Source organism: Tupaia chinensis, unplaced genomic scaffold, assembly GCF_000334495.1.
Source record: "Tupaia chinensis unplaced genomic scaffold, TupChi_1.0 Scaffold000101_1, whole genome shotgun sequence".
In the NCBI taxonomy this organism is placed as follows: domain Eukaryota; kingdom Metazoa; phylum Chordata; class Mammalia; order Scandentia; family Tupaiidae; genus Tupaia; species Tupaia belangeri.
Window position 1 is genome coordinate 910936 of NW_006159565.1, and position 25333 is coordinate 936268.

Genomic DNA, 25333 nt, shown 5'->3' on the forward strand with positions numbered 1-25333 from the left:
CTGCTGACACCAGGGTTTCAGCCAAGCAGGGTGCACTGGTATTGGCAGGTTTCCATGGAAGGAGTTTGGGAGCATCTTTTTACCCATTCTCCTTAGCTCTGGATGAAAGGAGAGCTGCTCCTTCATCCTTGTCCTGCCCACCCCACACACAGCTGCAGTTTTGTCTGCTTTCTCTCCATTTGCAGAATTACCTTTTGGATGAGGTTAATGATTGTCCTCTAAGAAGCCATTGACCTCCTGGCCTCTGGGTTGCTGAGCTCATCCCAGCCACCAGAGCCTCTTGGCAGGAGTGTTCAAGGTCCTGCCCACACTTCCCAGAGGCTAGACCTGGTATAGACAACTCACCCAGCAATGATCAGCCCCAGCCTCCTGGCCAGCTGGTGCCACATACAGGCCAGACAGGGGAGCAGGCAAGCCATCAGCCCCTCCTGGTGGACTCCTGCTGCTCTAGTGGACAGCCAGTAAGGTGCCTACCCACCTGCCCCCTGCTGTGTGGCATTCGAAATGTGTGACATTTCTGCTTTTATAATAAGTATTGTAAAGTGCTGTTTGTTAGCTTTAAAAGAAGGGGGAAAAAAGGCCTTTCAAAATCCCAGTTTCCCTATGGAGCTTTGATTTGTTTTATCTTTAAAGAGTTCTCCCTCACTCTAAGTCCAGTGCATTGTTAGTGAGCAGCCAGTTACTTCTAGAACACTCTGTCATGATGTCTTGAAATCTAACTAGTGAGCTGAGGAGCCCAGCAAGGATTCAAGTGCTCCTGTTCCTCACCAAAAAGAATCTGGCCTCTTTATATAAATGTAAACCTTTTATATAAATTAAAGTCCCCTCCCCCTTGGTCTATAAATAATTTTCTATTTTAGTAATAATTTGCTTTTGAAGCTCTATGCAAAACACCCGTTCTCAATACTGATTTTTAAATCATTTGTAATTCTATTTGCATATTTGTTCACATGTTAAACATGTCTTAGCACCAAGTTTAGACTAAACCCTGAGGGAGATACTGGAGACACAATGAGGAATAATACCCTCTACTTGCCTCAGAGAATGCTCAGATTTAGCACGGTCTACCCTGCAAGCAGGCAAAAATGATACCAGTGTGGCAAGATGACTGAAAGAATAAAGCTAAAGGAGGATTGCATGCCTTTTTGGTGGCACATTTAAGCAGGGGTTACGGAACTTTTCTGTAATGGGACAAAATAATAAATTCTTTAGGCTTTCCAGGTCTCTGTTACAACTATATAAAGTCTGCATGAAGCATGAAAATAGTAGCTATTAGCAACACCCAAGTCAATGAGCATGGCTGTATTTTAATAAAAGTAAATTTACAAATAAAGGAAATGGGCCAGATTTGGCCTGTGGGCCAGAGTCTGCTAATAGTGTTGGGGAGCCTTTAATAAACCCACCTAAGAGTTATCCACCGAAAGGAATTTGTGTTTAACATTCCATTTGGTGATTTGGTCCAACTCTGGGAAGTTAGGCGCTAACATATAAAAGGCTAAAAGTTGTGAAGCCATAGGTTATGGCCGTATTGCTCTTATAACCAGTTTCATTTTAAATTTTCTTATCTTATTTGAGCAATCTTTCTTTCATTAACTCTACATACTTTAACTCTCGTATTCTCATCTGAACCAGCTTTACCACCCCGCTAGTTCTCCCATTCCTGAGCAAAATAAGTCTTAACATACACTATGTATTTGTATGAGACTCATGTTTTTAGATGAATGCTTTGACAAATATAATCAGCACTGTTTCAAAGGTTTGTTGAAGATGCTCCAAGAGTACAGAATTAGGACATCAGATTCTGGCGGCCTCGTCCAGTGCATTGTTCAGGGATGGTACCTAAAGGCCCAGGTGCCCTATAGATTCCAAAGGAGTCTGCCAGTTACACAGAAAAGGGTCAGAGAGGGCAGACACATGCTAAAGAGAGGAAAAAGCATTTGCAAGGGTACAGGTGTTTGAGACTACATGATGCCTTCAGGTAATGATGAACCGGGAGAGTCGGGAAAGTGGCAGGCAGAGCCAAATAGAGCCATGTGGCACCCACCTAGGCTGGCCAGGAGTCTGGAACCTATCCAGATCAACATCTTTTAAAAAGAAGAACCGAACACTAGATGGAAAAGACAGGGATGTTTGACCTAGAATGTCAGGCTCATTGTTCCCTATTGTCTCAATTAATTTGATCCTAGCCCTAAAACTGTGCATTATACTCAGCAAAACAGACCTAACGAAGGACATTTGGAGAAGGGATACAGAGGTAGAGCATTGATGGGATGGAGAGGTGTGGCGTCATCTGTTAAAGATATTTTGATCAACGGGTCTGGTGAGAAATGTGCACATATTGAAATGGTCTCATGGTAAGCCAAAGTATATACAAAAAAAATAATAATAATAAATAATGTGAAAAAAAAAAAAAAAGAAGTCTTATGGTTAACCAGAAATTTCTTTGAAGGAAGTTTAGGGACCATCCACTGGAGAATGGCAACAGGGCCTTGGACTCTAGAAGGAAAATCCTTCCTCTTCAGAGACTTTCCAAAGGTAGATTAAGGAGAGATTCATTATTCTGCTGCCCCCTCTATTCCTAGCAGTGTAACCATTTCCCAGGACCTTTTCTGAAAAAGTTGCAAGCAGGTATTCTCAGAGCAACTAGATTACCTCAGTTGCTTCTTGCTGTGCTTTGCTCTCTCTTTCTCCTGCTCTTCCTATGCCCATGGATGCCTCTATTCAGATCAGCATCTTGAGTCTTGCCAGTTCTCTTCTGTCCTTCTTGGTCATGTGGATGGAAGGGCCATTGCCCTGACCACTGCTTCCCTGACCACTGTTGACCCTGCTGGCCCTTGTTTCCATGCAACAGCCCATGTGGCCAAGAGCACACCTGAGTAGTCAGTGCTGAACAGGTGGAGGGAGGTCCACAGGGTCAGGGAAGTCTCCAGGCTCCAGTGAAGCAATGGGACAGACTGAGCAATACGTGTTAGGCATCTAGGCAAGAGTAGGAGGTCAGGGACACACAACAGACTCCCATCACTCCTTAGCCTTGTTTGTTTCTCATCAGGGGAGTTCCCAGTTGGCTTCCAAGGTTGGAAGGGTGGGACTGGAGGGGTAGAGAGAAATAAAGAGAAGAGGAGGTGCTTGGTAAAGGTAAATGAGCGTCCACAGTTACCTGCCTTGGTCACTGGGAGAAAAGGTAAAACTCCCTGTCTGTCCATGTCCCCGAGCCCCCACAGCACAGGAAGGAGATAAAAAGCATAAGGAGCACCCCATCACTACAGAGCCCAGATGGTGGGAGCCAATGCCCAGGGCAAAGCGCCCACTGCAGTCACTTAGCAGGATGAGCTACGAGCACCCTGATTGCAAGCGCTTTCTTTAGCATTTAAATATGGAACTGAGTGATAAATAAAAGGCCTAGAACTGACTGGCCTAAAATTGAAGTCATCTTTTTTATCTTCCTTTTTCCTTTTTTAAAAAAACGTAGTACTTTTCAAGAAATAGCACATCAGCTTTGGTTTAATATCTAGAGAATTTCTTTTACTTAGAGGAATCTTCATAAGTCACCTCAACTCAGAAACAACTCACCCACCTGCAGGGGCCCACATTTACCACAGGGTCCCCTTTATACCTAGAAAAATTCAACTGAATTTGGTAGAATTGGGACTTGAGAGAATTCTTAAACTTTACTAATAGTTGATAGAATAGTAATATGTGAACTGAGAAAATCTGAGGCTTAATATTCCCCCTCCCCAATTTCTAGCCCAGCCCACCCACCATCCCCATCTCTTCACCCCAGGCTCTGCTCAGGCACCCGGGGTCCTCCACACTGTATCCAGAGAATGCTGGACATCCTCCCCATTCCATCCCTGCTGCTGTACATTTTTTTTTCTGGGCCACAGCTTTTTCTAGTATGAAATGGGCTGGGATCATTTCTGCCTGCCTGTTGCTTATAGGTTAGTTCATTCATCCATTGATCCCACACATAAATACTGAGTATCTTCTCTTCCCTAGACACTGTGCTGGGAGACAGAGTTAGGTCTATAAATAGGTCTATAAATAAAGTTATATTTTAGTAATAATTTGCTTTGGGAGCTCTGTGCACAACGACCATTTTCAATATTGATTTTTAAAACATTTACATTTTTTAAGAGGTTTTCTTGCTGTAGGGTGCGTGCACTCACCAGAAAGAGAGAAAGAGAAAGAGAGAGGGCAAGAAATCACTCCCTAGGGGGATGGCCATGCCACAATCCCTTCCCTTCCATTCTCCTCTCGGGATCTTGGGCATGCACACGCACCCGGCATGAGTTTAAGCCACCGAGTCCAGGACTCAAACCGCTGTCAACTACATGGGAGCCCAGCAACATAGCCATTAGGCCAACTGCTGGTCCCCAAATCATTTACATTTTTATTTGTATATTTGTTCATGTGTTAAATATGTCTGAGCACCAAGTTTAGGCTGGATTCTGAGGGAGATGCTGGAGATACAATGAGGAATAATACCCTCTACTTGCCTCAGAGACTCCTCTTTACTGACATGGTAGAAGGAGACAGGCAGCAGCCATGGCCCCATGGGGACATTTGGTGCTCACTAGACCTAGAGTTAGCCAAGACCCTTTCCTTCTATAGGAGGAGTATGCTGCAGAACCTTAATCTATCCAAAGAACTCTTTTTTTCTTGCTCTTTCATTTCTGTAATTCTGAAGTGAGGAACTGAGGACCTCAGTGGCTGCCACAGTGCAGAAATGATCCACTTTGGTACAAGGATACCACCCACTCTTCCTCTTCCAGCCGTGCAAACTGCACAGTGTTTTCCAAATTCCATAGCCCTGTTTCGACTGCCTTGCTGCTTTGCTGACTCCTGGGCTAATTGTCTACTCTGACCTCCAGGTCTTCCTCCAAATGTTTTGGACCAGGCATCCCACATTTTATTTTAATGTTTCTCTTTCAGTTGAGGTAAAATTTGCTTAACATGAAATAAATCATTTTAAAGTATACAGTTTATAGGGCCAGCAAGTGGCATGGTGGTTAAGGTGCTGGATTCTCACGTGACCAACTATAGTTTGAGTCCCAGACCTGGTGGCTTGAAATTCACACTGAGAGCATGTGCATGCATGCCCAAAACCTCAAGAAAAAAATGGAAAAGGGATTGCAGTGTGGCCATTTCCCCGGGGGAAATTTTTCGTTGTCCCTCTCACTGTCTTTATCTCTGTCTCTCTCTAGCGAGTGTCCACTCCCTAAGGCAAAACCTAAAACTAAATTTACTAAATAAATAAAAAAGTGAAGTATTCCATTTACGAATTAGTATTATAAATTCACAATATTGTACAACCACTATCTCTATTTAATTCTAAAGCATTTTTCCTCAGCCCCAAAGGAAACTTCATACCCACTAGCAGTCACTACTCCTTCACCTCTCTGCCCAGCCCCTGGAAATCATCGGTCTGCATTCTATCTCTGTGGATTTCCTTACTCTAGGTCGTTTATATAATGGAATTATACAATATATAGACTTTAATGTTTGGCTTCTTTTATTTAGCCAATTTTTTTGAGGTTCATTCGCATGGTAGCCTGTAGCAGTACTTTGTTCCTTTATATGGTTGACAGCTACTCCATCGTACAGATTGTCAGCCTAAAAAGAAAGGTTGAGGCACAGTTAATGAAGTTTATTTGAGCTGGAAGCTTAGGACAATTTACCTGGGTAACACAGATTTTGCTTGCCTAGAAAGTGTACACCAAAATGGCTGCCTGAGGGCTAGTTTATGTAACTACGAGGAGGGCACAAAGAGCAGAGGGTACAAACTGCTTGCCAAGAATTTACCTTGGTTTACTTTAAATAACACAGGCAACTGACTGGATATACATTATTCTTTGCATCATGAATTTTAGGACTATTGCAATGATGAAAGAGTGGGGATCATGCTGTAAATTTGTAACTGTTTGCAAGTCATATTGTCACTGTAAACTAAACCTAGCTTTGGGGCAATAACACCTATGAATGTGAGGGAAACCCAAGGCCTCTATGCTTATACTTGGGATAATGGACTTTGCCTCCGTAGACTGGTCTAAACTGCTTTTTTTTTTTTTTTTCAAGATATATCACAATTCGTTTATCCACTCATCAGTGGACATTTGCTTTGTTTTCATCTTTTTTTTTTTTTGAGAGTTTTTCACTGTAGGGCAGGTGCGCTTGCCAGAAAGGCAGACAGAGACAGAGAGACAGAAAGTGGAACTCCCCGCCCCCCGGGGGGGATGGCCACACCGCAATCTCATCTCTTCCATTCTCATCCATTCTCCTCTCAGGATCTTGGGCACACACACACACACGCATCCGGTGTGAGTTTAAGCCACGGGATCTGGGACTCAAACCGTAGTCGACTACATGGGAGTCCAGCAACGTAGGCATTATGCCATCTGCAGGTCCTCTGTTTCTATCTCTTGACTATTGTGAGTAGTGTGCTATGAACAAGTGAGTGTAGGCATCTGTTACACTGCCATTTTCAGGGTATATACATAGTAGTAGAATTGCTGAGTCATATGACAACTCTCTACTTAACTTTTTAAGAAACCAGCAGCTATTTTAACCACTACTTTAGAGTGGTTAGAGTTTTTTGCTTTGCATTCTATTTTCCTTAGCAAGCATGCCATCAGCACTTGCATTTACTTAGTCTCCTCTTTGCCCTCCACATCTATTTTTCCAGTTTACCCAGGTCATTTTGAATTCTCATGCCACCCAACTATGACTTGGCAACCTGCCAAGTTGGTTTCCTCTGCAAATTTAATGAGCACATTTCCTTTTCTGTCATGTAAGTCACTTATGAAGTGTTAAACACACAGGGCCCTGGGCTGATCCCACCTCAACCAGCTTATTTGGCCCGACATGCTTTCTGCTCACAGCTGGTCCTTGATAATGTGTCCCCTGGGTCCTCCAGAACAACACAACCACACAAGGCCTAGAGTGTTCCTGTGACAAGGATGCAGGAAATCTGCAGAGTGGAACTCTTAGGGCCCTCCTGGCTGGCATAAGTTTGTGAGTCTTTTCTGTTGTCTAGCTAGAACAGGTACAGGTGACATAGCAAAGGTGGAATGAAGTGTGTGGTTAAGTTGGTGCAGGCAGAAATAGAAGCTGCATCAGCCTTTTGGGTTTTAGTAAGAGGAAAGCACAAGGCAGAGAGAGAAGTATGGCTTGAGGTCAGATTAGGATGATCACAGGAATCAAAAGTAATACCAGGGTAGGCCAGCAGGTCATGGAGGTCACAGATGGGGAATAAAATCAGTGAGAGACAGGCCACTGGGCAAGACCAAAGACTAAGGGGGTAGGGCTTGGAAGGCATCCAAGGGGGCCTCTTTATCAGACTTGAGAAGGATGAGTCTTATTTGAGGGGATGATTCTTCCTAATCAGCTCTGCCTGAATGTGCTTCTTTTACATCTTAAAGGAAATCCTCCTGCAGGGTCTGGGTTCCAAGGTGAAGTCAAGTCATTTTCTGTATAAGATGAGGACTTTCTTCATACTAAGGGCCAGCAGTGGTATCGTTTTGGTGTGTGTTTGGGACAGAAAGGGCAAGGGTAGAAATGGGGAGAGACCTGGTAAGCATATAGTACGAATGGCCCTGGAACCTGAGTGAGGACACTCCACCTGTGCCTGTGGCTCCATCACCCCTTAACATGAGATTCCAGCAAGTTTCCATGAGCCTCTCTTTGAGTCCTCACCTTTCAAAGGAGGAAAAAGATAGTTTGGAAGGTCCTCTTCATCACGGATGGTCTCTGAGCTCTAGGAGGTTTGTTTCTAGAAGTTTTGCCCTTCAGGTCCAGCCCTCCTGAGGCCCCATTCTTAATTGTGACCATTTCAGCAACTACCTAGACTTGATGGTGAGAGTACAAGAGCCTGTACCTCTATGGCACAAAAGGAGATGTGCAGGACTCAGTTTCTTCCAGGCGAGGGGGACATCCAGTGGCTCTGTCCAGCCCACCACATACCAGGCAAGTGCACATACCATAAAGCAGCCTCTGTCTTTACGCTTATCCAGCTGATCCCAGGATCTTCCCTTCTACAGGTTGGAGCCATAGGTGACGAGGAGGAGTGGGTAAGCCTCTATGAAGAGGAAAATGAGCCTGATGCACAGACATTGGAAATCCCAAACCTCACACCCTACACTCACTACAGGTGAGAACAGCAGATGATAAGGTGCGCAGAAGAAAATGTTGGCATCTCAAGCAGATGGCTTCTGTCAGCATTAACAAAATCCAGTTACATGTATGTAAATTAGCCATTTCCAAGTAGCAATAACAGTGAATCAAAACCTTAAGGAGTAGGCACGAAACATAATTGAGTATTATTCTGTGAGAGAGTATACTCAGATATTAGATTAACAATCTTCTTTCTGTCAATACTAGCCAGCAATATACCCATAGAAATAGCTTGCTATTATATTAGGCTTAATAACCAAGAACCACAGGCAGCAGAGATGTGCACTTTACTTTACCAAACTCTAAGACCTCTTGGGACTATTAACATGCTGTGTGCAAACAAAGCAGATGTCCTAGGAACATCCTTCTGCTTCCCCCTGCCAGGGCCCAGGAGTTGCTAGTCTCACTAATCAAGCACTTAACATGCCATTTAACCTTTTGCTTCTTGATCCTGAAACTTATTCGGGCTGTAAATCCTTGGCCTTAACAAAGGGTAGAGTGATCATGAGCTGTTAGCGATATTATAACTTCCCGTAAGATCATTGAAGGAGATGAAATTTCCAGTTATCACCAGATGTTGAGTCTGATAATGTCATTGTTCTGCCAGGGTGGGTGCGTTTCATAAAGATCAGGGAATGAAAGAATAAGAATTACTAATTCAGGGAGTGAAAGGTGAAATTATGTCTTTGTGAAGAACATTTTTTCAGTACAATACTAAGGTTAGAATTTAAAAATCTCTAGCTGGAGACTATTTAACTTCATTTTAACACCCATCCTAAAATTAGAGCAGGCAAAGCAGGACATAATATCATCGTTTTTAGGGAAAAACATTTAGCTTAAAATGAGCTGTTGGGATTCATAACTTACTGTGTGAAATTAGCTAAAGCTATATAATTATTACAAAGATCAGTAACTATGATTATAGATCAGCGTTCCTCTCTTAAATTAATATAAATTTAGGGAACCTCTGTAATAAATACCTGTGTACACACTTAGGAGCTTTTCTGTATGTAAATTTAATTTATATAATTATAGATAGATAGATAGATAGATAGATAGATAGATAGATAGATAGATAGATAGATAGTAGATAAATAGATAGATGTAACATATATATGAAGCAGAACTGAAAGCATTAATATAGACTTTAAATAATATTTAACTCCACCTTCACTTTCCAGATAAACAAATTGAGACAAGTTTGATTTGCTGAAGGTTTCACAGTTAGCCACTGATTAGGATCCCAAGGTGTAGATTCTGGGGCCATTGTTCTTCTGAACTAATAGGCAACAAACGTGCAAAGGGACCCTTAGTCATTAAAAGGACATTAGACAGAGACAATGTGGGAGGAGGGTGGGACATGGCAGAGGGAATCAAGGATGGCAAAATGAAAAACAAAGTATACAAGACATTAGAATTAGAAAATTATTTGCTGCTAACATGTATGTTGATGTGCTTGATTGAGCCAATACACAGTGTATTTTGGATGGAAAATTCATCTGTATGCTGTAATGATGTATAGTGAATTAATATAAAAAATAAATAAATTTAAAGAGAAAAAAAAAAGGACATTAGACTTCTAAAACTGTCATTTGACAGGAACATTCCAATTCTGTTGACTAGCTACTTGAACTTTAATCTCCCAATGAAACCCTAAACTTAAGGTAGATGACGATGTAGCTTTCTGACCATCTAACCCATCTAATTATGTTTTACTTGGGAATATAAAATCAGTGAATTGCAATCTACCATTCTTTGAAGGTTTTTTAGGGAAAAGAGCCATGTATGTCATTTGCATTTTTAATGAAAGCTGGTCGAAAGAACGATGGCCTTCATGATCTAGGTGGACACATATCTGAGCTCTCCCCTGAGAAACACTTGTGGATTTTTGTTTTGTTTTGCCTTTTCCTTATTACCTTTTGCTTTGAGATAACTCTCATCATTGGTTTTACCTTTAGATTTCGGATGAGGCAAGTGAACATTGTTGGTCCAAGCCCTTTCAGTCAGTCATCTCGGGTTATTCAGACCCTGCAGGCCCCACCAGATGTGGCTCCAACCAGCATCACAGTCCGAACAGCTAGCGAGACCAGTTTGCGGCTTCGCTGGGTGGTAAGTTGAAAGCAGAGAAGAGACTCTAGGGATAATAGTCTCCGGGTGGTGAGAGCACATGTATGAGTCTAGGGCTTAATATTTCCTTAGTCATGCCTTTTTTCTGGTCAAAATTAATTACATTGTTAACCTAAAAAGTATTACTTTTTATAGTTAGTGTTGAATCTCAGACCAGGCAAGGATATCTTATTAATTAGCAGTATTACTCACTCTGTTCTTAGAACTGAGGAATATTGTTAAGGGGAGGAAAGCTAATGGTGCCACATGCTGGACTAGTAAATCCTTAAGCTAGGTCAACATGGAACCAATACTCAGTATTTGTAAAAGAGCCAGCCTAATATTTAATCAGAACATTTCTCCACAGAATTAAGCCAAAATGTATTAAAAGAAATTATGTCCAGCCAAAGTTACTGACAGGGTTTCATTTAATTAACGGTAGAAAAGTTTCAGGAAATAAAGAGTAGAAAGTTCTAAGAATATTCCCCCAAAGTTATTTTTCATGAAATTGACCTCACAAAATAAGCCCCGACTCTGAGGCTTTAAAAGGTAACAATTCTAAGGTGTCAGCTCATCACACACTGCCATTCATTTCCAGCCCCTGCCTGATTCCCAGTACAATGGGAACCCTGAGTCTGTGGGCTACAGGATCAAGTACTGGCGCTCAGACCTTCAGTCTTCGGCACTGACACAAGTTGTCAATGACCGGCTTGAAAGGGAATTCACCATCGAGGAACTGGAAGAGTGGACTGAATATGAGCTGCAGATGCAGGCATTCAACACCATTGGGGCTGGGCCATGGAGCGAAGTGGTGCGTGGTCGGACGCGGGAGTCAGGTGAGATGAGGGCTCTTCTGGTCCTGAAGCTATGGCTATCCCAGGACCCTCTCTCTCTCTCTGTCTTTTAACAATAATTATTTATTTAACTTTACTTCTTATTTTTAAATTTCTGTAGGGCATTTGTGCTCACCAGAGAGAGAGATTAAGTGTGAAAGCAAAAGCTGCCAGGTTTAAGACTTCTCCCAAGGTTGACCATGAGGGAATTCAGCACCTTTACCATGCCACCTGCTGGGACCCCCCATGACTCATTAGAGATAGGATTTAGTGACTTCAAATCTCCAATCCTAAGTCAATGACTTCTCATTGATTTGTCACGTATGTGTTTTTCTGGAATTTGCCTAACCTACTGGTTATAGGAATGTAAGTAAAACTGTCTTAGGGTCTCAAGCCATTCATTTGAAATCAATGATAAATTCTAATAAGGGCAGGACCAGCAGGTGGCACTGTAGTTAAGGCATTGGACTTCCATGTGGCCAGTGACAGTTTGTGGTCAGACTGGTGGCTTGAAAATCACACCCGGGGTGTGTGTGTGTGTGTGTGTGTGTGTGTGTGTGTGCATGCCCAAAATCCTGAGAGGGGGATTCCCCCTGGGCAGTGATTTCTCACCTCTCTCTCTCTCTCTCTCTGTCTCTCTCTCTCTCTCTCTCTTTCTCTCTCTCTCTCTTTCTCTCTCTCTGTCTTATTCTCTGGCAAGCCCATACACCCTGTGACAAAAAAAACTTTAAAAAATCTCAAATAAGGGCTGGAATCACGTTATTATTTTTTAAATTAGGAATAATTTTTCAGTGTAAGTGGTGAAAAGCAGGACTTCATAAAGATTTTACGGGGAATCTTTAAAATATAAGCTATTCAAGACCTCCTCTTTGCAAATTACTAGGTCATCCAGAAAGTCATGACATATTTTTCTATGTTTTTCTATGAATAAATGCACCATGACTTTCCCAACGACCCAATAATATTGGCGATATATTAAGATAGTCTAACTTGCAGTGACAAAAAGTCTCCCTAAAAGGTCAATTGCTTTAATACAACAGAAGTTTATTTAATTCTGATGTTGTAGTCTACAATGTGTATTCCTGTTCAGTGGGTGGCTCTCTTCCATAAGGTTGTTCAAGGACCCAAGTTCTGCTATCCTATAGGACTAATCACCTTCTGTACCCAGCTACAAAGAAAGAAAAAGAGCAAAAAATGGACACATCTATCTCTTAAAACCTGTCCAGAAATAGCACTCATCACTCTGCTCATATCCTTTGGGCTCAGTCATGGGGTTGGTGCTAACTGCCAAAAAGAAAGGAAAAGTGTTTTTGATTAACATCCAGTAGTCTCAGGACCAGCAGTTAGCATAATGGCTATGTTGTTGGACTCTCATGTAGCCGACCATGGTTCGAGTCCCGGACCCGGTGGCTTAAACTCACGCTGGGCACGTGTGTGTGTGTGCCCAAGATCCTGAGAGGAGAATGGAGGAGAAGGGATTGCGGCATGGCCATCCCCCCTGGGGGGTGATTTCTCGCTTTCTGTCTCTCTCTTTCTGGTGAGTGCACACGCCCTATAGCAAAAACCTCTCCTAAACAAAACAAAACATTGAATAGTCTCTGCCTGTGTTCTGCTAATGATGAACAGGTTCCCACAATCTTCTAGGCTTTATGGACCCACTTCCACCCATCAGCTGTGGTTTGGAGGACCTTTTCTGGTCTTGTTGAGTTTTTAGAAACACAAAGATAAAAGTACAGCTTGCACTCTCAAAAGATACACTGCAACATGGGCAGTCCAGCCTCTAAGCTAGATCAATGAGGCTTGGTCCTAAAGAAGCATGAACTAGCTGTTTCTTTCCCAAGTCTTTGGCAGTGTCAAAGCACATATTCCATATATGGAGGACTATTAATTCTAGCCTAACTAAGGCTGTTAGAAATAGGAGGTGAAGGGCCAGTAGGTAGTGTGCTTAAGGCACCAGAGTTCCACATGGCCAACTGTGGTTCAAGTCCCAGACCTGGTGACTTGAAAATCACTTCAGGTGCTTGTGTGCGTGTGTGCCCAAGATTCCAGGAGGAGAATGGAGCAGAGGGGATTATGTCATGGCCATCCACGCTGGGGGCTGATTTCTTACTTTCCCTCTCACTGTTTCTGTCTCTCTGGCAAGTGCACATGCCCTATGGCAAAAACCTTAAAAAAAAAAATGAAAAAGCAAAAGAAAAGAAAAAGAAATAGGAAGTAAAATAAATTTCTGATTTTTATCCAACCATGAGGGTAAGGAAGAAGTATGAAAGTTTGAGATGGTGAACTAGGTCAGTAGTCACATATAAAACCAAGGTTTCACCAGCCTTCCCCCAGGAAATCCTCAGTCCCTTTCCTTATTGATGTCAAATGCTACAATGTATTGTCTTTTCCTTCTCTCCATTGACTGTGTTAAAGGACAGTATTCTACCTCTGCTGTTTTGGGGCTATCATAGATATACAATGTGTCCTGGAGACAGTTCCTGAACCCTATGTGAGTCCTTGTTATTTGAGGCTCCAAGGGGACAGAATCAGTTGTCTTGAGGCTGATGTGGGACAGGAGGTTGCCCGGAGAAGGTCAGTGCCTTCCAGCAACTGTCTCCATTCAGAGTCCTTGAAAATTCTCCAGGGGCTCCTCTCCCTAATACTAGAGGTTTTCTGTTTCTGTCCTTGTGTTAAGTACCCTGTGAAGAAAGTCTCCAGTTTTTGCTGTTGTTTTTAAATTTAAAAATTAAGTAATTAAAAGTTTAAACATTGAAAACTGCCTTAGGAGATAAAGTTAGAATCAGAGAGGCCTTGATGGGAAATATAGAGAAGAATGAATTAAGAAGGCCAAGTACATATTGGTACATTTAAGGAAAATTTAGTGAACAAGCCAAAGGAGGATGAGGATGTGGTTGACATAGGATCTGTTGATTTAGTGGGAGGTGGCTTTGGAAGCAGTCATTCTTTTTTTTTTTTTTTTTGGGGGGGTTTTTGCTTTAGGGGGCGGGCGCTCGCCAGCCAGAGAGAGAGACAGAGAAACAGAAAGTGAGAAATCACCCCCTAGGGGGGATGGCCATGCCTCAATCCCTTCTCCTCCATTCTCCTCTCGGGATCTTGGGCACACATGCACACATGCCCAGTGTGAGTTTCAAGCCACCAGGTCTGGGACTCGAACCATGGTCAACTACGTGGGAGTCCTGTGACATAGCCATTACGCTAACTGCTGGGAGAGGTTTTTGCTATAGGGCGCGTGCGCTCGCCAGACAGACAGAGAGAGACATAGAGACAGAAAGCGAGAAATCACCCCCCAGAGGGGATGGTCATGCCGCAGTCCCTTCTCCTCCATTCTCCTCTTGGGATCTTGGGCACGCACACACACGCGCACGGCGTGAGTTTTAAGCCACCAGGTCCAGGACACAAACCACGGTCAACTACGTGGGAGTCCAGCGACACAGCCATTACGCTAACTGCTGGATCCCGAAGCAGTCATTCTTAAGATGAAGGAATTTAAGGGGGAAGAAAGGAAAGACACCTGGTAAGCCCCATGGCTTCCAGTACTGGCATGTCCCTCCTAAACCATAGCCCCATTAGGCGCTCTGAAGTGGGACAGAGAAAACTTAGAAGCTGGTGCCAAATGGGTGGTACAGAAAGCTGGAGTGAGAAGTGGATCAGTTTTGAGCAATAAGGAAAAGAAGACCTATTGAGTCCTAGTGGGTAATTGGTGGCCCCTCAGCTTCTCATATTTCTTGTTTTGTCTAACTTCATTGCGGTGCTGTTATGGGTTGCTGATGTGCCAAAACATTGACCTCTTGGCCTTCAAGGTGACCATGTCAGAGGGTATGGTTGGGGGTGGGTCTGCGTCCCTGGGGTTGGGTATATCAGCACACAGCACTCTCAGGGATCCCAGTATATCAGCAAATCCCATTTTGTCTATGTGTCACCACATGAAAACATCTGTGATGCACCATCCTTTTGTGCTCATTCTCACCAATGACAAACACCAAATGGGTCTGAACCTGACATTGTCATTAGCAGGACTGCTATAGTTTGAATGTGTCCCCCTCAAATTCATGTGCTAAAATTTGTTGAACCTTTGTGAAAGTATTGAGAGGGTGTAACCTTTATCTAACTGTGAGATTAAGAGATGGAACCTTTGGGGGATGATTAGGATTAAATAAGATCATCAGGGGTGGGGAGACTCAGCTGAATATTCATGGATTTATAAAAAATACCTGAGTACAGGCACATGTCCTCCTGCACTCTACCATGTCGCAGTGTGACAAGAAGGCCTTCATCAGATGCTGGCATCATGCCCTTGCGTTTCTCAGCCTATAAAACCAGGACAGTAACAGACTCCTCTTTACAAATCACTCAGATCCAGGGTTTCTGTTTTTAACTGTAGAAAAGACTAGAAGGGGAGGATGTACACATAGATTACTAGGATTTACCTTGACTTTGGTTTGCCTTTGGTCACCCACTCCAAGCAAAAGTTCTCACAGGTGTGTGACTTCATTTCTTCTTTTTATAGACTTTTTCTTAATTGCCAGAGGGTATACATGCTTTCCAGAGACAGACAGAGACAGAGAGATAAAAGGAAAGTGAGAAAGCATTACCCAATAGGGTGTGGTCATGCAATAATCCCTTCTCCTCTGTTTCTCCATCTTGTTGGGACTTTGTGTACAAGTACACACCCAGCATAGTTTTCAGGTTGCTGGGATTGGGATTCAAAACTCAGTCAGCCATGTGGGATGTGGCTCCCTTAATCACTAGGCTATAGGGCAGACCAACTTTATTTCTTCTTAATCTTCTTCTAGAGGTGAAGAGACAGTGGGAAGTAGAAGGATGGACTCTTTAACAGTAGTAGAGATAAACAGTTATTATAAGGTAGGAATGCTCTTAGTGTACAAGATGAGCCTTGGAATCCGCTAATTGGAGCCACTGAGAGCAGCTGTCATGACAACCATGAACTAGAAAGAACCCATGTATAAACAGGGCTTTGCCAAAGAAAAGCCAGAGCCGGATCAGATATCTTCTCTGGCATTCTTTCAGATTATAGGATTTTATTATATTAGGGAGAAAAGATTAAGGCACACTGATACTCGACTTGTGTCTGTGATCACATGGATTATTATTATTATTTTTTGCTTGTTTATTTTTAGGTTTTTGCCATAGGGCACATGCTGTCACTGAAGAGACAGACAGTGAGCTGTGCAACCTTGACCATGGAGAGTGCCTCTCTCTCTCATTTGTTGTGTACGCACTCTCTACCAAAGAAAATAAGAATAGAAAAGGAAAAGGAAAACAAAACTAAACAAGGAAATCCCTAGATGTTATAGCCACAAAGGGAGTGAATACCAGAGCAGTTATGTGTTGATCTGGTGTTGTGTTGCTCCAGGTGAGTGGGGATGGGGGTGCACCATACTGATAGTTTCAGGCCTTGAGATCTGATGCCCTGGAGGAACAAGAGAGTCAGTCTTCAGCTTGTGTGAGGTGAGTGTTAGAACCTAAACTTCTGCATAAAGTCAAGGCTCTTGAAGGTCACTCTCTCTTTGATAGGGAGACCAAAAATATCTGCTAATAGAAGCTTCTGTGTGTACCTGAACTCTGAATGGAGAAAAAATATGTAACTCTGAATCCTGTACCTGACTCAGGTTTGTTACATTATATGAATGGTCCAGAAAGAAATTAATATAAAATTTTGTTCTAGAAACCAAAAGCACAGGAACAAAAAAAAGAAAAAAAATCTGATAAATTGAACTTCATCAGAATGAAAACTTTTGGATTTCAAAGGATATCATAAAGGAATTTAAAAAGAAAATAGTCCCCTAAAATGGAAAAAAAATTAGAAGTTATATATCAGACAGGAAATTTATAAAGACCTCTTAACAACTTTACAATGAAAGGATAAATAATCCAACTAAAAATTGGACAAAGGATCTGAATAGATATTTCTCTAAAGGAGATATACAAATAGACAATAAACATGTGAAAAGGTGCTCAGCATCATTATCCATTAAGAAAACACAAATCAAACTATAATGAAATGTCACTTCACACCCTTAAAATAGCTAATATGAAAAAATGGATGGATAAGAACAAGTGTTGATGAGAATGTGAAAAAACTGGATCCCTGGGAATTGGTGGGGATGTAAAGATTGAATGACTTTGGAAAACAGTTGACATTTCTCAAAAGGGTAAACATCTAACATCACAATTCCACTCCCAGGTATATACTCAAGAGAAGTGAAAACTTAGGTCTATACAAAAACATGTACTTGAATGTTCATAGCAGCATTACTTATTACAGTCAAAAAATAAAAACAACCCAAATGCTCATCAGCTGATGAAAGGATTAATAAAATGTGGTACAACCATACAAGAGATAATTCAGCAATAGAAATGGGATTATGATACATGCTATAATATGAATAAAGTTTGAAAACATGCTGACCATAAGAAGTCAGACACAAAAAGGCGACATATGGTATGACTACTTATATAAAAGTGTTTAGACTAGGCAAATCTATAGAGATAGAAAATGGATTAGTGATTGCGTAGGCCTAGCGAGGGGGTTTGAGAGGAGTGTGGAGTAATTGATGTTAGGTACAGAGCTTATTTGGGGCATGATGAAGTGTTCTAAAGTCCATTGTGATAATGGCTGCACAACTCTGTAAGCATACAAAAAAGCATTGAATTGTATATGTTAAATAGGTAAATCATATGATATATAAATTACATCACAATAGAGTTTTTTCTGTTTTTTTTTTTAAAGAAAAATCTCAACCTTCCCTAGATTAACTTTGTACAGATAAAATTTTATTAGAATAAATATGGACCCCGCTGGTAGTGTGGTGGTTAAGGCAGCTGGATACTACATGGCCAATTTCCCAGTTTGAATCCTGGACCTGGAAGCTTGAGAAACACACTGAGCTTGTGTGCATGTATACCCGAAGTCCTGAAAGGAGGGAAAAGTAGAAGGAAAGAGATTGCTACATGACCATCCCTCATGGGAATGCGTTTTCACTTTCCTTCTTTTGTATCTCTTGTCTGTCTTTGGTAAGCATATATACCCTCTGGCAAAATTAAAACAAATAAATAAGGTTCATAGATTGTATGCTTCATGTAAGGTTGGAAGACCTTGAAAATTGTCCTTGTTGTTGTACATAATACTTTCTTATCCTCAGGGGAGACACTGATCAACTCTCCTGAAAGGCCTGCAAATTATACCCTAATAAAGGATTTTACCCTTTACCCTTTTCTATAAGGAAAATAAAAAACAAATAAACAAAAGAAACATGGTTCCCTGCCAGGCCTTCTGGGCAGCCAATAGAAGCAAACACTTCTCTTTGTCACAGCCAATTTGTTCTAAAACAAAATCAAGCTCTTTCTAAGATAAATCACAATGATCAGATAGGAAATAACCTGCCATCAGTGAAAATTAGCAGCTTAAAAAAAGGAAAGAATGAGGGGAGGCCCAGATTGTTTGAAAATATATACTGACCTTGCGGGCCAGCAGGTGGTGTGGAGGTTAAGTTGCTGGATCTCACACAGCTCACTATGCAGTTTGAGTCCAGACCCAGAGACTTGAAATCACACCAGGCACATGTATGGGTTTGCTCAAAATCCTGAGATAAGAGAGAAGATTGGAAGAGAAGGGATTGTGATGCGGCCATCCCTATGGGGCAATGGTTTCTCATTTTCTCTCTTTCTCTCTTTCTCTCTGTCTGTGGTAAGCGTACTTACCCTATAACAAATAATAATAATAATAACTTTTAAAAGTGTATACTAATCCTGGGACCAGCAGTTAGCATAATGGCTATGTCGCTAGACTCCCATGTAGCCAACCACGGTTTGAGTCCTGGACCCAGTGGTTTACACTCAGGACGGGCACATGTGCATGCATGCCCAAGATCCCGAGAGGAGAATGGAGGAGAAGGGATTGTGGCGTGGCCATCCCCCCTGGGGGGTGATTTCTTGCTTTCTATCTCTCTGTCGCTCTTTGTCTTTCTGGCAAGTGCACGTGTCCTATAGCAAAAAAAGAAAACTAAAAAAAAAAAAACTCAAAAAACAAAAGTGTATACTGATCTGTAGAAGAATGTGAAATAAGTACATTTAAAATGATCAAAGTCTTAAATTACTTAAAGAAAGTATTTAATCTAAGTAAAACTTAAGATACCATTTTTAAGGCAGATTTTTTATTTTAGACAGTCTTGTTATGTTGTGATCCTGCTGTCTAAGGCCCTAGAGTAGCTGGGAATGCAGGTGCATGCCACCATGTTTGGCTTTTAATCTGGGCCAGGGATCAAATCCAAGGCCTTCCATGTGTCCTCAGGCTGCTGAGTAGCAGAACCAACATATGTGTGCTACCTCAGCTAGGCCAGATTATTTTTTTAAAGAAAGTAACGAAGGACATTTGGAGAATGGATACAGAGGTAGAGCATTGATGGGATGGGGAGGTGTGGTGTTATCTGTTAAAGATATTTTGATCAATGGGTCTGGGGAGAAATGTGCACATATCGAAATGGTCTCATTGTAAGTCAAACAATATGATTGAAAGTATATACAAAAAACAAATAATAAATAATGTGGAAATAAAAAAAAGAAACTACCAATTAGGGAGGAGTTAATAAAAATAAAACCCTTCAGTTAGGTAAAAAACAGTTTAGACATTGTTAAAGGGAGAATTTCCAAACTGGAAGCTAGATTAGAATAAACAACTCAAAATATAGCACGAAGATTTAAAGATTTAAAGTATGATAGAAAAAGTAAAAGATATAAAGAAGAGAATGAGAAGATCTAAGACATATCTCATTGAACTCAATAGGGAGGACATGGGAGTGAGGAAATATATAGACATAATGGCTAAGAAATTCCAGGATTCCTAAAAGACATTATTTATTATACTGAAGGATGAATCCTGATCTGAATAAATAAAACTAAGTCAATACCAAAATGTATTGTGGTACTACTTAAAATAACAATGTCAAAGAGAAAATCTTAAGAACAGTTGGAGTGAAAGGCAAATTACTTTAAAAAATAAGACAATTTGACTGAAGTGACTTCTCAAGAACAATATAGGCCAGAAGACAGTAGGATAATAATCTTGAGGGAGCTCAATAAATGGAAAAAAAATAGCCTTCAATCTCAAACTTTACACTCAGATAAACTACTTTTCAAGGATTTCATTCAGAAAACAACAAACTAAATGTTGTATAAAAATGAAAGAAAATGTAACTTTAAAAAATTCAAAATCGTATTTTGATAATTTTGAAAGAATACTCTTTGCTGAATTGAGACTATATTTTAGCACTAAGGTTTCCAGCTACTGAAACCTATTTTTATAGTACTCAAAAGAATGAAGAGGATAATAGCTTATGTGTAAACTCACTTCAGATATTTGTCTTTTAATTTTGTTCTCTTTAGACAACCTTGTATCATCTCTTACACAATAATTTGAAGAGACTTTCTCCAGCAATGTTGTTTGGAGAAAGTTTTAATTAATATTGAGGTATAGATTTTTGTATCAAAATAAACATGAATTTTTTTTCTTAGTTGATCATATTATGCATAGCTAAAGGGGAATCATGTATACCCTATGCAGAATTAATTGTATCGATTTCAGTGTTCTTAGGTTCATAGTTCACTTGCTAAAAAAGTTTCAGATCAAGAGTAAGAATAGTTCTTAAAACTGAAAGTTTTACTTTGTCAGTTACCATATTTCTTCCATTGAGGGTTATGACATACGGAAAATTACTTTTTAGTTTTTAATTGAATTTTTGCTCAATTATTGGGTATTGGAAAAGTTGTGATGCATTTTTTGGATAGAAAAAACATGTCATGACTTTTCCAACAACCCAATAGTAATTTTTGGCACACCATACATCTCTCTGGGAAAAAGAGTAGAGTTTTGGTTCAAAAGAGAGGACATGGGAGTGAGGAAATATATAGCCATAATGGCTAAGAAATTCCAGGATTCCTAAAAGACATTATTTATTACACTGAAGGATGAATCCTGATCTATGTTTTGATTTAAAAAAAATTGAATAACTGGGTTATTGATCTTCATTTCAAAATGTAGATGATTTAGATTTTTGACTTTTTGTTTGTTTGTTTGTTATAGGGCACGTGCGCTCACCAGAAAGAGAGAGACAGAGAGATAGAAAGGGAGAAATCACCCCCCAGGGGGCATGGACACACCACAATCCCTTCTCTTCCATTCTCCTCTCGGGATCTTGGCCACGCACGCACAGGCACCCAGCGTGAGTTTAAGCCACTGGGTCTAAGCCACTGGGTCCAGGGCTCAGAACCACAGTCAACTACATGGGAGTTCAGCAACAAAGCCATTATGCTAACTACTGGTCCCAGATTTTTGGCATTTTTTAATGCTAAAATAATGAGCTCCTAGAGACTCCTATTGGTCTGATCTCACACAGGTGTTGGTTTTTAGTGTCAGTCCCTGAAGATTCTTAGGTGCCCCCTCTGATGCTGCTGGTTGTATAGAACTTTCACTCTGATATCTCATACTTCACTCTTCTGAATGTAGCTTTGAGAACCTCTTTCTATGGGAATCTCCTTGTCTCTGACCATCAAGGACATCCCAGTTACAGAAATGTTGACTTCTTGCCTTCTCTAGTCCTGCCAAATACTAACACTTACTCTCCCCGGCAGAGGCATTGCTCACAATCTTGGGTTGGGAGTAAGGTGGGAGGAGAAATGGGGGAATGAAGGATCTGGAAGGACTGAATGGTGGAGAGGAACCAGTGAAGAGAAGGAAGGGTTAGAGAGAGCTGAGGAAGGGGAGAATTAAGTTGCTGGCCCATGTATGAAATAAAAGTATCTCCTCAATGAAAATAGCAGTTCTCTGGACCTTAAGAACAGCACAGTGTATAAGAATACTGAAAAACAGTTTGGAAACATGGAGCCGAACATTTTGACCCATATTTAAATGAAGTTTTTCGTTTCAAAGTGCAGTCTAACAGGTTATGTGACATTTTATGATATATTATGATGTATTATAAGGATAAATGAGGCCTTAAAAACCAGAAGAGACTACATGAGGAGTAGCAGTGAACTGTATAGTGAGAAATTCTGCAGATGAGAAAGAGTACATGAAGAAGGAGAAAGTAAGCATTTTGAATGGTTTTATTTTAAACGAAAGATGAATTTCTAAGAGTGTCTCCAAACTTAAGATGCCAGGTTAGAAAGAGTTGAATCTGCCTCACAATAAATGATGGGTAAGATTTTCCTTTCTCTAATCTTAAAAGCATAAATGCTTTGTAACTAAATGGCAGATTTTGGCCTGGTGGGATTTGAATTAGCTGAAATTCTCATCCTGAACTCTGCCATTTTCTTCTCTTTAACCACCTTACCTGGCTCTCTCCTTATGAGAGGTTGAGCCATGCTCAAGGCATGGTCTGTGTTGCTACAGTCACCAGGTTGCCCTCTTCTTTGGGGATATGGATGGCCCTCCAGTAGATGGATGCACATATTACCCATTTTAGAAAATCAACTATTATTTGTGGATCTATTGCTAAAATTGGGCACTTAGAGTTTCAATGATTGGCCCGCAGGAAACAGTTAAGAATTGGAGAGGTAGACTGTTGTGTTGCTATGACAATGGCCTCTCATTTTACAGACAGGGACAGTTTTTAGAACCTAGCATTCATATCTTAGGCATATATCATATGGTTGGCATCTCACCTTATTTTAAATGAAATCAGATAATAAATCAAATAAATAGTAGGTTTACAGTCTCTTTTAATGATAGTGAATCTTTTAATTCACAGTCAATTCAAGGTGCCTGTTTGTTACTCTTTGTAAGTAAACACATACGTAAGCCATTTCCTGGTAAAAACCATCGTGGCATTTAAGATACCCAGCAGGAGCTGCCTGCAGGCACAGGGAGTGTGAGCTAGAGCACTGCAGAAACCACAGGGGGACGAGTCAGGCACAGGGCTGGGGACTGTGACAAGCATCCTTTCTCTTCAAAGAATCAGTAAACTTACTATGATAAATATTTCTTTTCTATGACATATCTATTAAAATAAATTGATATTATTTAATTGAATGACTGAATAACTGAATGAAGACTCTCAACTGTCAAATTTGGGAAGAAATTTTATCTGTTAGATTGGGCTGACTGGCATTACCTCCCTGCAAATCTCCTCCAGGCAGCCTTTCTAAAGCCTGTGTAGTGAAGATGCTCAATGTGGTAAGGAGAAAAGGGAAGAGAGAGATGCTGCTGCTTCCTCGGGCTGGAGAAACCAGGGGCAGTGCCCCTATTTGGGGTCAAGCGACCAAGGCCCTTCTCTTGAAGGCATCTCTCCATTATTTCCCCTCTAGGAAGATTCTGGCAGAGTGGGATGGAGGGCAGTACCCACACCCACTCGCAGACTAAGCCTTTCCCCAGCAGCTTGTCCTGTTAGGCTGTGACTTGCCTTCTTTACCCTCCCTCATCTTTTATCTGTAGAAACTACTTGTTATGATAATAACCTGAGCCAGCTTGCCAAATAAAATAGCAGCTCTCCTGGGACTTACACAAATCCTGGTATTTTGTCTTAAAAACCGTATTAGTGTCATCATAAGAATATCCCAAATTAGGTAACTTAAACAGCAGAATTTATTCTCTCACTTATGGAGACTGAAACCCGATCGAGGTTATCAGTAGGGCCACCTTCTCTCTGAAAGTGTTGAGGAAAGATCTGTTGGAGGCCTCTGTCCAGCTTTTGGTAGTTCCTTGGCTTGTGGCTCATCACTCCAGTATTCCTGTGGTTTTATCCCTGTGTGCATGTTTGTATCCAAGTTCCCCTTTTAATAAGAATCCTTGTCCTATTGGATTCAGTCATACTAGAACCACCCTGCTCCAATCTGATTGAACCTTGACTAACTACATTTCAATAATCCTGTCTCCAAATAAGGCCACATTGTGGAGTACCAAGGATTAGGACTCTGACTTAAGTTTGAAGGAACATGCAGTTCAGGCCATAACTGAGACCAAAGCACGTTGCTGTAGAAAATCTAGCAAAGTCAAAGAGCAGCCTTACTATGCAAACCCATGTTAGTTCCTATAGTCACATAAACTGACTACCAAAGCTGTCTTCACAGCCTATTTGCAACAAGGGAGAAGTCCTTATGTCTAATGAATGAATGAGTCACTGAATGAATGGGTCAATGGAAACAGAGTGGAGAAAATGTCCATGAGTACTCCTACTTCAGAGATGAATTTCTGTGCTTACTCTTCAGGGCCTTGATAGGATTGGGAGAGAAAGAACAAACACAGATCTATTCCCTTCTGTGTGTAGGGCACCATTCTAAACACTTTCCAATGTTACATTTCATTCTCACTTCATAGAGGATTGGTTATAGGATTGTCAATTCACTGTTTTCAGAACAAGTAGCTCTTGTTACCTGTTGGTTACAAGGTGCTAGGCACCAAGATGGAGAGAGAAGACGGGCTCTAAGGAAGAAAGGTTGGCTAGCCTTAACCATGTCACAGATGGGACAACTGAGGCAGAGAATAGTGGAACAGCATCTCTGGATCACACACAGAATTTAATTGTACTTCGTAGCCCTTGAGCTTCTCACTTCCCTGCGTGAGCCTCAAGCCTCAAAATGTGAGTTTTCTTAGGTGGTGGTAATTTCTCAGAGCCTTCATTCCTTCATTTGCAGAGAGAACCACCCTAAAGGCTGCTCTGGAAGGTTAAATGACAAACAGCCAAGGGAACAGCAGTTAGCATAATGGCTATGTCTCTGGACTCCCATGTAGTCGACTGTGGTTCGTGTCCTGGACCCAGTGGCTTAAAACTCATGTCAGGCACGTGTGCGTGTGTGCTCAAGATCCCCAGAGGAGAATGGAGGAGAAGGGATTGCAGCATGGCCACCCCCCCTGGGTATAGCAAAAACCTCTCAAAAAAAAAAAAGAAAGACAAACAGCCAAAGTGTTATCCATACCATAAAGCATAGTCAACTCAGAGTATCTTCTCTCCCCCCCTTTTTTTCTTTCCCCCAACCATGGAGGCGCTAAAAAGTGGTGTCATCAGGGACCAGCAGTTAGCGTAATGGCTATGTCACTGGACTCCCATGTAGTCGACTGCGGTTTGCGCATCCCAGAGAGGAGAATGGAAGAGAAGGGATTGTGGTGTGGCCATCCTCCCTGGGGAGTGATTTCTCGCTTTCTGTCTCTCTGTCCCTCTCTGTCTGTGTGGCAAGTGCACATGCCCTATAGCAAAAAAAAAAACCAAACG

General features: G+C 41.3%; 1 protein-coding gene across 1 annotated transcript in view; it reads left to right on the forward strand.

Moving 5' to 3' along the window:
- The window catches only part of SDK1 (sidekick cell adhesion molecule 1), a 731734-nt gene that overhangs the window by 576402 nt on the left and 129999 nt on the right, over nucleotides 1-25333 (forward strand). The window contains exons 24-26 of the mRNA XM_006143594.1: nucleotides 8037-8146; nucleotides 10128-10278; nucleotides 10874-11111. Of these exons, the coding sequence (XP_006143656.1) occupies nucleotides 8037-8146; nucleotides 10128-10278; nucleotides 10874-11111 (499 nt within the window). The remainder of the gene's footprint in view (nucleotides 1-8036; nucleotides 8147-10127; nucleotides 10279-10873; nucleotides 11112-25333) is intronic.